The 14459-nt window shown below is 40.8% G+C and overlaps 1 protein-coding gene across 2 annotated transcripts in view; it reads left to right on the plus strand.

Moving 5' to 3' along the window:
* The window catches only part of TRPM6 (transient receptor potential cation channel subfamily M member 6), a 138840-nt gene that overhangs the window by 25986 nt on the left and 98395 nt on the right, over positions 1-14459 (plus strand). For both annotated transcript variants that reach the window (XM_060154969.1, XM_060154970.1), the window contains exons 4-5: positions 2690-2867; positions 13322-13535. In XM_060154969.1, the coding sequence (XP_060010952.1) occupies positions 2690-2867; positions 13322-13535 (392 nt within the window). The remainder of the gene's footprint in view (positions 1-2689; positions 2868-13321; positions 13536-14459) is intronic.

Here is a 14459-nt window from a genome sequence, read left to right on the forward strand (position 1 = left end):
TGGGTCTCTTATAGACAGCATACACATGGGTTTTGTTTTTGTATCCATTCACTGAGCCTGTATCTTTTGGTTGGAGCTTTTAATCCATTCATGTTTAAGGTACTTATCGATATGTATGTTCGTATTCCCATTTTCTTAATTGTTATGTTTTTTTTTTTTTGCTGTACACGGGCCTCTCACTGTTGTGGCTTCTCCCGTTGCGGAGCACAGGCTCCAGACACGCAGGCTCAGTGGCCATGGCTCATGAGCCTAGCCGCTCCACGGCATGTGGTATCTTCCTGGACCAGGGCACGAACTCGTGTCCCCTGCATCGGCAGGCGGACTCTCAACCACTGCGCCACCAGGGAAGCCCATGGCTTTGTTCTTGTAGGTCTTTTTCTTTTCTTGTGTTTCCCACTTAGAGAAGTTCCTTTAGCATTTGTTGTAAAGCTGGTTTGGTGGTGCTGAGTTCTCTTAGCATTTGCTTGTCTGTAAAGCTTTTGATTTCTCCGTCGAATCTGAATGAGATCCTTGCTGGGTAGAGTAATCTTGGTTGTAGGTTCTTCCCTTTCATCACTTTAAATATATCATGCCACTTCCTTCTGGCTTGTAGAGTTTCTGCTGAGAAATCAGCTGTTACCCTTGTAGGAGTTCCCTTGTATGTTATTTGTTGTTTTTACCTTGTTGCTTTCAATAATTTTTCTTTGTCTTTAATTTTTGTCAATTTGATTACTATGTGTCTCGGCGTGTTTCTCCTTGGGTTTATCCTGTATGGGACTCTCTGCGCTTCCTGTACTTGGGTGGCTATTTCCTTTCCCATGTTAGGGAAGTTTTCGACTATAATCTCTTCAAATATTTTCTCAGGTCCTTTCTGTCTCTCTTCACCTTCTGGGACCCCTAATGTGAATGTTGTTGCATTTAATGTTGTCCCAGAGGTCTCTTAGGCTGTCTTCATTTCTTTTCATTCTTTTTTCTTTATTCTGTTCCACGGCAGTGAATTCCACCATTCTGTCTTCCAGGTCACTTATCTGTTCTTCTGCCTCAGTTATTCTGCTATTGGTTCCTTCTAGTGTATTTTTCATTTCAGTTATTGTTCATCTCTGTTTGTTTGTTCTTTAATTCTTCTAGGTCTTTGTAAAACATTTCTTGTTTCTTCTTGATCTTTGCCTCCATTCTTTTTCCGAGGTCCTGGATCATGTTCACTATCATTATTCTGAATTCTTTTTCTGGAAGGTTGCATCTCTCCACTTCATTTAGTTGTTTTTCTGGAGTTTTGTCTTGTTTCTTCATCTGGTACATAGCCTTCTGCCTTTTCATCTTGTCTGTCTCTATATGAATGTGTTTTTTGTTCCATAGGCTGCAGGATTGTAGTTCCTCTTGCTTCTGCTGTCTGCCCTCTGGTGGATGAGGCTATCTAAGAGGCTTGTGCAAGTTTCCTGATGGGAGGGACTGGTGGTGGGTAGAGCTCGCTGTTGCTCTGGTGGGCAGAGTTCAGTAAAACTTTAATCCACTTGTCTGATCATGGGTGGGGCTGGGTTCCCTCCCTGTTGGTAAGCAATCAAACAGGCCTGAGGTGACCCAACACTGGAGCCTACCCAGCTCTTTGTGGGGGCTAATGGCAGACTCTGGGAGGGCTCACGCCAAGGAGTACTTCCCAGAACTTCTGCTTGCAGTGTCCTTGTCCTCATGGTGAGCCACAGCCACCCCCTGCCTCTGCAGGAGACCCTCCAACAGTAGCAGGTAGGTCTGTTTCAGTCTCCTATGGGGTCACTGCTCCTTCCCCTAGGTCCTGATGCGCACACTACTTTGTGTGTGCCCTCTAAGAGTGGAGTCTCTGTTTCCCCCAGTCCTGTTGAAGTCCTGCAGTCAAATACCACTACCCTTCAAAGTCTGATTCTCTAGGAATTCCTTCTTACGTTGCCAGACCCCAAGTTTGGGAAGCCTGACGTGGGGCTCAGAACCTTTACTCCAGTGGGTGGACTTCTATGGTATAAATGTTCTCCAGTTTGTGAGTCACCCACCCAGCAGTTACAGGATTTGATTTCATTGTGACTGCGCCCCTCCTACCATCTCATTGTGGCTTCTCCTTTGTCTTTGGATGTGTGGTATCTTTTTTGGTGAGTTCCAGTGTCTTCCTGTCAATGACTGTTCACAATATTATTTTTTAAAAATAGTTTTTGAGCTATAATTGACATAGACTGCACATATTTAAAATATACAATTTGATGTTTGTTTTTGTTTTCTTTACTATTTTAATCATTTTTAAGAGTACAGTTCATTAGTGTTAAGTATATTCCCATTGTTGTGTTATGGATCTACAGAACTTTTTATCTTGCAAAATTGAATGTGTGTACTACATTTTGTTCATTCATCCATCTATTGATGAATACATGGGTTGCTGCTACCACTTGGCTGCTGTGAATAACGCTGCTATGAACATGGGTGTGTAAGAGATTTGTAGTGTTTTCTTAAAACATCCCCAAAATGATTCTAATGTGTAGCCAAGGGAGAGAAGCAGTGAGAATGTTTTTAAACTTAGAAAACAACCCAGTGTTGGAAATCAAATATAAATCTCAGTGTGAAGTTTTAAAACTTGTTAATACATGTCATCTTTATATTACCCTAGGAACATGTAGAAACATTACATCTATTTTCTATTCTGAAATTGTGTGTTTTCTATTTTGAAATTGGTATTTATCCCAAATTTAAGGTGTTACTGTGGGCGATTGATTAGAGACCATTATGGGATAGATGAAGCCTGGACCATCTCAGCTGCCAACGATAGTGAAAATGAACAATGGTCTGTTGAAAAGCACACAATGAAAAGCTCTACAGATACCTTTGGCACGATTAACTTCCAAGATGGAGAGCACACCCACCATTCAAAGGTTTGCTAATAACCTACATTATTTTGCTGATTTTTTAAATATCTTTATTGGAGTATAATTGCTTTATAATGGTGTGTTAGTTTCTGCTTTATAACAAAGTACATCAACTATACATATACATATATCTTCATATCTCCACCCTTTTACGTCTCCCTCCCACCCTCCCTATCCCACCCCTCTAGGTGGTCACAAAGCACCGAGCTGATCCCCCTGTGCTATGCAGCTGCTTCCCAATAGCTATCTATTTTACATTTGGTAGTGTATATATGTCCATGCCACTCTCTCACTTTGTCTCAGCTTACCCTCTCCCCACCCTGTGTCCTCAAGTCCATTCTCTATGTCCGCGTCTTTATTCCTGTCCTGCCCACAGGTTCTTCAGACCTTTTTTATTTTTTTAGATTCCATATATATCTGTTAGCATTTGTTTTTCTCTTTCCGACTTACTTCACTCTGTATGACAGACTCTAGGTCCATCCACCTCACTACAAATAATTCAGTTTTGCTTCTTTTTATGGCAGAGTAATATTCCACTGTATATATGTGTCACATCTTCTTTATCCATTCATCTGTCAGTGGACACTTAGGTTGCTTCCCTGTCCTGGCTATTGTAAATAGAGCTGCAATGAACATTGTGGTACATGACTCTTTATGAATTATGGTTTTCTCAGGGTATATGCCCAGTAGTGGGATTGCTGGGTCATATGGTAGTTCTATTTTTAGTTTTTTAAGGAACCTCCATACTGTTCTCCATACTGGCTGTATCAATTTACATTCCCATCAACAGTGCAAGAGGGTTTGCTTTTCTCCACACCCTCCCCAGGATTTATTGTTTGTAGATTTTTTGATGATGGCCATTCTAACTGGTGTGAGGTGATACCTCATTTTAGTTTTGACTTGCATTTCTCTAACGATTAGTGATGTTGAGCATCCTTTCATATGTTTGTTGGCAATCTGTATATCTTCTTTGGAGAAATATCTGTTTAGGTCTTCTACCTATTTTTGGATTGGGTTTTTTTTTTTTTTTTGATATTGAGCTGCATGAGCTGCTTGTAAATTTTGGAGATTAATCCTTTGTCAGTTGCTTCATTTGCAAATATTTTCTCCCATTGTCTTTTCGTCTTGTTTATGGTTTCCTTTACTATGCAAAAGCTTTTAAGTTTCATTAGGAGCCATGTGTTTATTTTTGTTTTTATTTGGATTTCTCTAGGAGGTGAGTCAAAAGGATCTTGGTGTGATTTATGTCTAAGTGTTCTGCCGATGTTTTCCTCTAAGAGTGTTATAGCGTCTCGTGTTACATTTAGGTGTTTAATCCATTTTGAGTTTATTTTTGGGTATGGTGTTAGGGAGTGTTCTAATTTCATTCTTTTACATGTAGCTGTCCAGTTTTCCCAGCACCACTTATTGAAGAGGCTCTCCTTTCTCCATTGTATATTCTTGCCTCCTTTATCAAAAATAAGGTGACCATAGGTGTGTGGGTTTATCTCTGGGCTTTGTATCCCATTCCATTAATCTATAGTTCTGTTTTTGTGACAGTACAATACTGTCTTGATTACTGTAGCTTTGTAGTATAGTCTGAGGTCTGGGAGCCTGATTCCTCTAGCTCCGTTTTTCTTTCTCAAGATTGCTTTGGCTGTTTGGGGTTTTTGTGTTTCCACACAAATTGTGAAATTTTTTGTTCTAGTTCTGTGAAAAATACCATTGGTAGTTTGATAGGGATTGCAATGAATCTGTAGATTGCTTTGGGTAGTATAGCAATTTTCACAATGTTGATTCTTCCAAGCCAAGAACATGGGATATCTCTCCACCTGTTTGTATCATCTTTAATTTCTTTCATCAGTGTCTTATAGTTTTCTGCATATAGGTCTTTTGTCTCCTTAGGTAGGTTTATTCCTAGGTATTTTATTCTTTTTATTGCAATGGTAAATGGGAGTGTTTCCTTAATTTCTCTTCCAGATTTTTCATCATTAATGTATAGGAATGCAAGAGATTTCTTTGTATCCTTCTACTTTACCAAATTCATTGATTAGCTCTAGTGGTTTTCTGGTAGATTCTTTAGGATTCTCTATATATAGTATCATGTCATCTGTGAACAATGACAGCTTTTCCTCTTTTCCGATTTGAATTCCTTTTCTTTCTATTTCTTCTCTGATTGCAATGGCTAAAACTTCCAACAGTATGTTGAATAATAGTGAGAGTGGACAACCTTGTCTTATTCCTGATGTTAGAGGAAATAGTTTCAGTTTTTAACGACTGAGAACAATGTTGGCTATGGGTTTGTCATATATGGCCTCTGTTATGTTGAGGTAAGTTCCCTCTGTGCCTACTTTCTGGAGGGTTTTTATTTTAAATGTGTGTTGAATTTTGTTGAAAGCTTTTTCTGCATCTATTGAGATGATCATATGTTTTTTCTCCTTCAATTTGTTAATGTGGTGTATCACATTGATTGATTTGCGTATATTGAAGAACCCTTGCCTTCCTGGGATAAACCCCACTTGATCATGGTGTATGATCCTTTTAATGTGCTGTTGGATTCTGTTTGCTAGTATTTTGTTGAGGATTTTTGCACCTTTGTTCATCAGTAATATTGACCAGTAGTTTTCTGTCCTTGTGACATCGTTGTCGGTTTTGGTATCAGGGTGATGGTGGTCTTGTAGAATGAGTTTGGTAGTGTTCCTCCCTCTGGTATATTTTGGAAGAGTTTGAGAAGGATAGGTGTTAGCTCTTCTCTAAATGTTTCATAGAATTCACCTGTGAAGCCATCTGGTCCTGGTCTTTTGTTTGTTGGAAGATTTTTATTCACAGTCTCAACTTCAGTCCTTGTGATTGGTCTGTTTATATTTTCTATTTCTGCCTGGTTCAGTCTTGGAAAGTTGTGCTTTTTTAAGAATTTGTCCATTTCTTCCAGGCTGTCCATTTTATTGGCATATATTTGCTTGTAGTAATCTCTCATGATGCTTTGTATTTCTGCAGTGTCAGTTGTTAGTTCTCCTTTTTCATTTCTAATTCTGTCGATTTGAGTCTTCTCCCTTTTTTTTCTTGGTGAGTCTGGCTAATGGTTTATCAATTTTGTTTATCTTCTCAAAGAACCAGCTTTTAGTTTTACTGATATTTGCTGTTGTTTCCTTCATTTCTTTTTCCTTCATTTCTGATCTGATCTTTATGATTCCTTTCCTTCTACTAACTTCGGGTTTTTTATTTTTCTTCTTTCTCTAATTGCTTTAGCTTTAAGGTTAGGTTGTTTATTTGAGATGTTTCTTGTTTCTTGAGGTAGGATTGTATCGCTATAAACTTCCCTCTTAGAACTGCTTTTGCTGCATAGCATAGGTTTTGGGCCATCATGTTTTCATTGTCATTTGTTTCTAGGTATTTTTTGATTTCCTCTTTGATTTCTTCAGTGATTTCTTAGTTATTTACTAGTGTATTGTTTAGCCTCCATGTATTTGTATTTTTTACAGATTTTTTTCCTGTAATTGATATCTAGTCTCATAGCGTTGTGGTCGGAAAAGATACTTTATATGATTTTAATTTTCTTAAATTTACCAAGGCTTGATTTGTGACCCAAGATATGATCTATCCTGGAGAATGTTCCATGAGCACTTGAGCAGAAAGTGTATTCTGTTGTTTTTGGATGGAATTCCCTATAAATATCAATTAAGTCCATGTTGTTTAATGTATCTTTTAAAGCTTGTGTTTCCTTATTTATTTTCATTTTGGATGATCTGTCCACTGGTGAAAGTGGGGTGTTAAAGTCCCCTATTATGATTGTGTTACTGTTGATTTCCCCTTTTATGGCTGTTAGCATTCGCCTACGTATTGAGGTGCTTCTATGTTTGGTTCATAAATATTTACAATTGTTACATCTTCTTCTTGGATTGATCCCTTGATCATTATGTAGTGTCTTTCTTTGTCTCTTGTAAGTCTTTATTTTAAAGTCTATTTTGTCTGATGAGAGAATTTGCTACTCCAGCTTTCTTTTGATTTCCATTTGCATGGAATATCTTTTTCCATCCCCTCACTTTCAGTCTGTATGTGTCCCTAGGTCTGAAGTGGGTCTCTTGTAGACAGTATATATACTGGTCTTGTTTTTGTATCCATTCAGCCAGTCTATGTCTTTTGGTTGGAGCATTTAATCCATTTACATTTAAGGTAGTTATCGCTATGTATGTTCCTGTTACCCTTTTCTAAATTGTTTTGAGTTTGTTATTGTAGGTCTTTTCCTTCTCTTGTGTTTCCTGCCTAGAGAAATTCCTTTAGCATTTGTCGTAAAGCTAGTTTGGTGGTGCTGAATTCTCTTAGCTCTTGCTTATCTGTAAATGTTTTAATTTCTCCATCGAATCTGAATGAGATCTTTGCTGGGTAGAGTAATCTTGGTTGTAGGTTTGCTTTTCCTTTTCATCACTTTAAATATGTCCTGCCACTCCCTTCTGGCTTGCAGAGTTTCTCCTGAAAGATCAGCTGTTAACCTTATGGGGATTCCCTTCTATGTTATTTGTTGTTTTTCCCTTGCTGCTTTTAATGTTTTTGTTTGTATTTAATTTTTGATAGTTTGATTAATATGTGTCTTGGCGTGTTTCCCCTTGGGTTTATCCTGTATGGGACTCTCTGTGCTTCCTGGACTTGACTGACTCTTTCTTTTCCTGTATTAGGGCAGTTTTCAACACTAATCTCTTCAAATATTTTCTCAGTCCCTTTCTTTTTCTCTTCTTCTTCTGGGACCCCTATAATCTGAATATTGGTGAGTTTAATGTTGTCCCAGAGGTCTCTGAGACTGTGCTCAATTCTTTTCATTCTTTTTTGTTTATTCTGCTCTGTGGTAGTTATTTCTACTATTTTATCTTCCAGGTCACTTATCCGTTCTTATGCCTCAGTTATTTTGCTATTGATTCCTTCTAGAGAATTTTTAATTTCATTTATTGTGTTGTTAGTCATTTGTTGTTTGCTCTCTAGTTCTTCTAGGTCCTTGTTAAATGTTTCTTGTATTTTCTCCATTTTATTTCCAAGATTTTGGATCATCTTTACTATCGTTATTCTGAATTATTTTTCAGGTATACTGCCTATTTCCTCTTCATTTGTTTGGACTGGTGGGTTTTTAACTTGCTCCTTTGTCTGCTGTGTGTTTCTCTGTCTTCTCATTTTGCTTACCTTACTGTGTTTGGGGTCACCTTTTTACAGGCTGTAGGTTCATAGTTCCTATTGTTTTTGGTGTGTGACCCCAGTGGCTAAGGTTGGGTCAGTGGGTTGTGTAGACTTCCTGGTGGAGGGGACTAGTACCTGTGTTGTGGTGGATGAGGCTGGGTCTTGTCTTTCTGGTGGGCAAGACCACATCCATTGGTGTCTTTTGGGGTGTCTGCGACTTTAGTATCATTTTAGGCGGCGTCTCTGCTAATGGGTGGGGTTGTGTTCCTGTCTTGTTAGTTTTTTCGCATAGGGTGTCCAACACTGTAGCTTGCTGGTTGTTGAGTGGAGCTGGGTCTTTGTGTTGAGATGGAGATCTCTGGGATAGTTTTCGCCTTTTGATATTACATGGAGCTTGGAGGTCTCTGGTGGGCCAATGTCCTGAACTCAGCTCTCCCACGTCAGAGGCCCAGGCCTGATGCCCGGCCCGCGCCCAAAGTCCCTGTCAGCCACACCACTCAGAAGTAAAGGGAGAAAGAAAGAAATAAAGAAAAAAAAATAGAATAAAGTTATTAAAATAAAAAAATATATTTAAAATAAAAAAAGTTAAATGTAATAAAAAATAAAGAACGAAAGAAAGAAGACAGCAACCATACCAAAAAAAAAATCCACCAATGGTAACCAGCACTAAAAACTATACTAAAGGGCTTCCCTGGTGGCGCCGTGGTTAAGAATCCACCTGCCAATGCAAGGGACACGGGTTCGAACCCTGGTCCAGGAAGATCCCACATGCCACGGAGCAACTAAGCCCGTGTACCACAACTATTGAGCCTGTGCTCTAGAGCCCGTGAGCCACAGCTACTGAGCCCGCATGCCACAACTACTGCAGCCCGTGCGCCTAGAGCCCGTGCTCCACAACAAGAGAAGCCACCGCAATGAGAAGTCCACGCACCGTGACAAAGAGTAGCCCCCATTTGCCGCAACTAGAGAAAGCCTGCGTGCAACAACGAACACCCAAGGCAGCCAAAAATAAATAAAAAAAGAAAAAAAAACTGTACTAAAAAAAGCAATGGAAAGACAGAACCCTAGGAAAAATGGTAAAAGCAAAGCTATACAGACAAAATGACACAAAGAAGCATACACATACACACTCACAGAAAGAGAAAAAGTAAAAAAAAACTATATATATATATGAAAAAGGAAGCAAGCAGCCAAATCAATAAACAAATCTACCATTGATAATAAACTCTAAATACTAAACTAAGGTAAACATGAAAACAAATTAGATGCAGAAAGCAAATCCCAAGTCTATAGTTGCTCCCAAAGTCCACCTCCTCAATTTTGGGATGATTTGCTGTCTATTCAGGTATTCCACAGATGCAGGTACATCAAGTTGATTGTGGAGATTTAATCTGCTGCTTCTGAGGCTGCTGGGAGAGATTTCCCTTTCTCTTCTTTGTTCTCACAGCTGCAGGGCTCAGCTTTGGATTTGGCCCCGCCTCTGCGTGTAGATTGCCGGAGGGCGTCTGTTCTTCGCTCAGATAGTGCGGGGTTAAAGGAGCAGCTGCTTCGGGGGCTATGGCTCACTCAGGCCGGGGTTGGGGAGGGAGGGGTACGGAATGCGAGGCGAGCCTGCGGCGGCAGAGGTCAGCGTGACTTTGCACCGGCCTGAGGCGCGCCGTGCGTTCTCCCAGGGAAGTTGTCACTGGATCTCGGGACCCTGGCAGTGGCGGCCTGAACAGGCTCCCCGGAAGGGGGGTGTGGATAGTGACCTGTGCTTGCTCACAGGCTTCTTGGTGTTGGCAGCAGCAGCCTCAGCGTTTCATGCCCATCTCTGGGGTCCGCGCTGATAGCCGTGGCTCGCACCCGTCTCTGGAGCTCCTTTAGGTGGTGCTCTGAATGCCTCTCCTCGCGCACCCCGAAATAATGGTCTCTTGCCTCTTAGGCAGGTCCAGACTTTTCCCCAGACTCCCTCCTGGCTAGCCGTGGCGCAGTAGCCCCCTTCAGGCTGTGTTCACGCCGCCAACCCCAGTCCTCTCCCTGCGCTCCGACCGAAGCCGGAGCCTCAGCTCCCAGCCCCTCCCGCCCCGGTGGGTGAGCAGACAAGCCTCTCGGGCTGGTGAGTGCTGGTCGGCACCGATCCTCTGTGCGGGAATCTCTCCGCTTTGCCCTCCGCACCCCTGTTGTGCTCTCCTCCATGGCTCGGAAGCTTCCCCACCGCCACCCTCCGTCTCCGCCAGTGAAGTTCAGCTCCCTCCCAGAGGTGCAGGTCCCGTCCTAATTCTTTTGTCTGTTTTTTCTTTTGCCCTACCCAGGTATGTGGGGAGTTTCTTACCTTTTGGGAAGTCTGAGGCCTTCTGCCAGCGTTCAGTAGGTGTTCTGTAGGAGTTGTTCCACATGTAGATGTGTTTTTGATGTATTTGTGGGGAGGAAGGTGATCTCCACCATCTTGGAGGTCTCCTATTTTGCTGATTTTTAACAGAGGCTGTAACCTCCAAATGTATCTCCAAATTGTATTTCTAAGTGTAGATGATCAGATGACCAGGTTTTATTGCAAAGGCGATCCGTGTTACTTACCTGTTGACAAAAATGACCTGACTCTTCTTTTTCTTTTATGTCTGAGGGGCATGATACCTTACCCAGGTGTGGTGTGGCCAGCTCTTTGATTGACTTCTTTCAGCCAGGTTATGCCCTCTGCAGAAGAGAATGGCTTATTGCTCATGAGGCAGTTGCCAAACGGCTTCCCTTTTCTTAAGGAATGTACAAAGGTTACTACCGAAGAAAAGACTTCACCTGACCACGGCTATAGCAATTCCCAGTAACTTACTTAACCTGTGGCTGTTGGTGCCTGCTATGCCCTTGTGAGAGCCTTTTCTCAGGAAGAAAATGGGGAAATTTCTGTACCCCCTGAATGATAGTGCTGGGCTCTACAGGCCAGTTTTTCTCCTGTCCCTAATATAGTAATTTTACATGTGATTCACGTAAGTATTGACAGGTCAGCTGTCTCTCAGCTGTTTTCTATTGACCTTGTTAACAGTACACTGCCTTATTAGAGGCAGCTTTCCTTGGGGAAAATACAGGGGGAGCCTACCTCAGGAAAGCTCAGAATCAGTTGTGTCCTGCAGTGCATCATCAGTTAAAAGGATTTGAAAAACTGTTCTTAATAGTGCAATCATAATAAGGTTTCATAATATAATTGTACAGTAATCGACATTTCTGATTACTAATCCACTTGCATCTAACTGTGCATTGATTTTTGTTTGTTTTAGTTGGCAAAAAAACTGTCCTCCAATCCTTTTTGGAAGCTGACTCTCATAGAACTCTTTATGTAATTTTTCCCTTAATTGTTCATCTTCTTCCTTTTGCTTTTATGTTTGTTTATAATCATCCTCATTTACTCATTTTTTTATCCATTCAACAGATCTTTATCAGTTGCCCATACTTTGCTATGCCCCAAAGAGAATATGTTCTGTGTACTAACATTGCTTACAGTCTAGTGAGGGAAACAGGAGATAAATATACAATTACCCCAGACGGTGGGGATGCTGGGAAAGGGGAATACAGGGTTCTTTGAGAGAATAAAAAGGGAACTCCTCCTGTTTTTCTGGGGTGGTGTGCATGTGTCAAGGAAGCCATCTGAGAGTAGGGATGGCTAAGCTGAGATGGGAAAGATGAGTGAGGTGTTTGGTGTCTGGTGAGACAGAAGGGTAAGACCACTGTAGGTGTGAGGAATAGCTTGTGGGAAGGCCAAGGGGGAATATGGTACATTTAGGAAAACTGAAAACATGTTTAGACAGATCTGATCACTAATACGTTTTATGCTTAGCATTAGGCTCCTGTTACATCCTCTGTGCCTGAATGCATTTTATTTGATCTCTCAGAAGAGGCTACCCTTCTATTTCAGCCTGGAATTGCACTTCACGTTTAGCATGCACAGCAGGAGAGCTTGGGAGAGCTGGTTACTCATCCCCTCTGCTGCATTTCCCTTTCTAGTTGTTATCCCTCCCACCTCCTTCCACAGAGGTTTGGAGGTGAGTTATGATAAAGGAGGAGGAGGGGAAAGAGAGAGTCATAAAACCTTAGCACCGTCTTCAGCTGGCCTTTGGAAGAAAAGAGTCTAGTGCTGATAATTTAGTTGATCAAGGTGTTATCCTGAAATCTCAAGAAGTATCTTCTAGGACTAAAAGGACTTATAACTGAAAGGGAGGACTACCTGGGAGAAAGAACTGAGAGAGAGAGAAGGAGAACTAAACCAGAGCTGCCTCCTCTGCCCTTATTCATCATTCGGGGCAACATGAACCCTTTCACAAAGGTCAACTTGTATTTTTCCTACTCTTTGAATATGTGATAAAGCCGTGGCAACTCAGTTTTCTCACTTGTAAACTGAATCCTAGTTACCCTTAGATTCTTTCTACTACATCCTGTGATGGCTGCACCATCCTCATGTCAGAAATTCTAATATTTTAATTATGAAATAAAGGGATTCTGTTTTAAGAATTTCAAAGACGAACACAATTGTTTTAAATCACTATCACATTCTGGAGGACAATGTGATAATTCCTATTTGCATATCTATGGCGATCTCTACCTGTGGTTATTTTTGCTATAGTTTTATAAACTCATGGTTTCCTATGGTCCTTATCCTATAAATCCGACTTATTCTTGCTGTTGGTTGGCTCACACTCATCTCAATATGATTTTATCAGTCTGTATGTGGCTGCATTGGCTGGGAAAAGAAAGCCAGCCATACACTATAATCTTGGGCAAAATGCAAAATGGTTCTGGAGCTGCCTGATTTCCGTCTTTTCTTTTGGTTACACTGACTCTCTTATGAAAAGTTTTTATTTTGGAAAAGAAGTTTTTAGAGAGATGATATATATAGGAAATGGTTAGAATGTAAAATTTAAAATAAATGAACATGCTTCTGGATCTTAATTTAAATTATGCAAATATGTGAAATGGTCCAGCCATAGCATTTATGAGAAAACCTCATTTCACTTATTTCTAAAACTTTTTTTAAATGGGTTTTCTGGCGTAGTGATTTTTGCCAGTTTGAAGTATTTCTGCCTTACCTCAGACCTTCCAGAGAACATTGGTAGACTAACCCTGAAAACCAGAGGAAGCCTTCCTATGGTGACTTGTAATTCTCAGAAGGAACTTAAAGGGGGTGTGGGATTTTTTCAAAGTAAATATTTCCATTATATGAAGATGAACTTTTAAAGAGATCCTAGACATTTTCTTTCAAGTTTTGGCATTTCAGTTGCCCTGCTGTGTGCTTACTGCGACGTGGCAGGTATTTTCCACTATTTTATGTATATGTGTATATGCATATCTTCCAGTATATTAGAACTTCTTATGACACAAAGTTGGATCATCTATTACATTTAATGTTGAAAGAGTGGAAGATGGAACTGCCAAAGCTGGTGATCTCTGTCCACGGGGGCATCCAGAACTTCAAGATGCCCTCCAAACTTAAAGAGATCTTCAGCCAAGGTTTGGTCAAAGCTGCAGAGACAACGGGAGCATGGATAATAACTGAAGGCATTAATACCGGTAAGGCACATTCCCTGTTTCAGTCTGTTTTTTTTTTAATTCCTTCTTTTTAACTGTGAATCAGGCAGTATAGCACCTAACCTCTGCTCTGCACTGCTCCCAGGAGATGTGGTAGCGTGAGAAAGACTGGAAGTGTAGTGACTGGAAAAGAAACGCAGAAGAATCCTAGACCTTTCCTGGAATGTATTTTTACCATTGTTAAAATATGCTATTTTAATATAACTTTGGGTAAACGTCTGGCAAAGAAAATAGGTTTTCATGAGCTTTGGACTGTGGTGAGGTAGTGTGTGGGCATAGACGTGAGCTAAACTCACCATGGTCAGGTTCTCAGGAATTGGAAATCAGTGACATGTGCAACAACTGCATTGAGTGTATGGGGCATGAGGAGATAATTAACTACATAACTGGCACTTGTTTCTGTCACTGACTCTTTCATACTTCTTGAAATCTGACATTCAAGGACTTCATTTAGTAGCCCCTGAACCTCTAACCCTGCTCTTTTGCATCAGTGTTTATGAACTGTATGCATGTTAGAGAATCATCTGGGGGCTTTGCAAAAATACAGATGCACAAGTTCTACCCCAGATTAATTAGAGTTTTTCAGGGTGAAGCTTCTGAAGGGTATCTAATGTGCAGCCAGGGTTGAGGATTACTGACTTCACAAACTCCTCTCTTACTAATCTGTTACTGATATGTTACAGTTCTGACACCAGTTCTCATGTGTGGGTTCTTTCCCAGCACACCACAGTTCTGCACCAGCTGAGTGTCTTACAGTTCAGCTCAATTCTGAATTACTGTCTACCAGGAAATAGCGACAGATTCCACAGGTTAAGGGCTCAGTCCCACAAGACTGTCCCCACTTCAGATGTCAGTCTCAAGTCCAGGGTGTTACCCGTGCTTCTGACTGGCTGGCTATAAATCAGA

Source organism: Lagenorhynchus albirostris, chromosome 7 (genome assembly GCF_949774975.1).
Source record: "Lagenorhynchus albirostris chromosome 7, mLagAlb1.1, whole genome shotgun sequence".
NCBI classification, from domain to species: Eukaryota; Metazoa; Chordata; class Mammalia; order Artiodactyla; family Delphinidae; genus Lagenorhynchus; species Lagenorhynchus albirostris.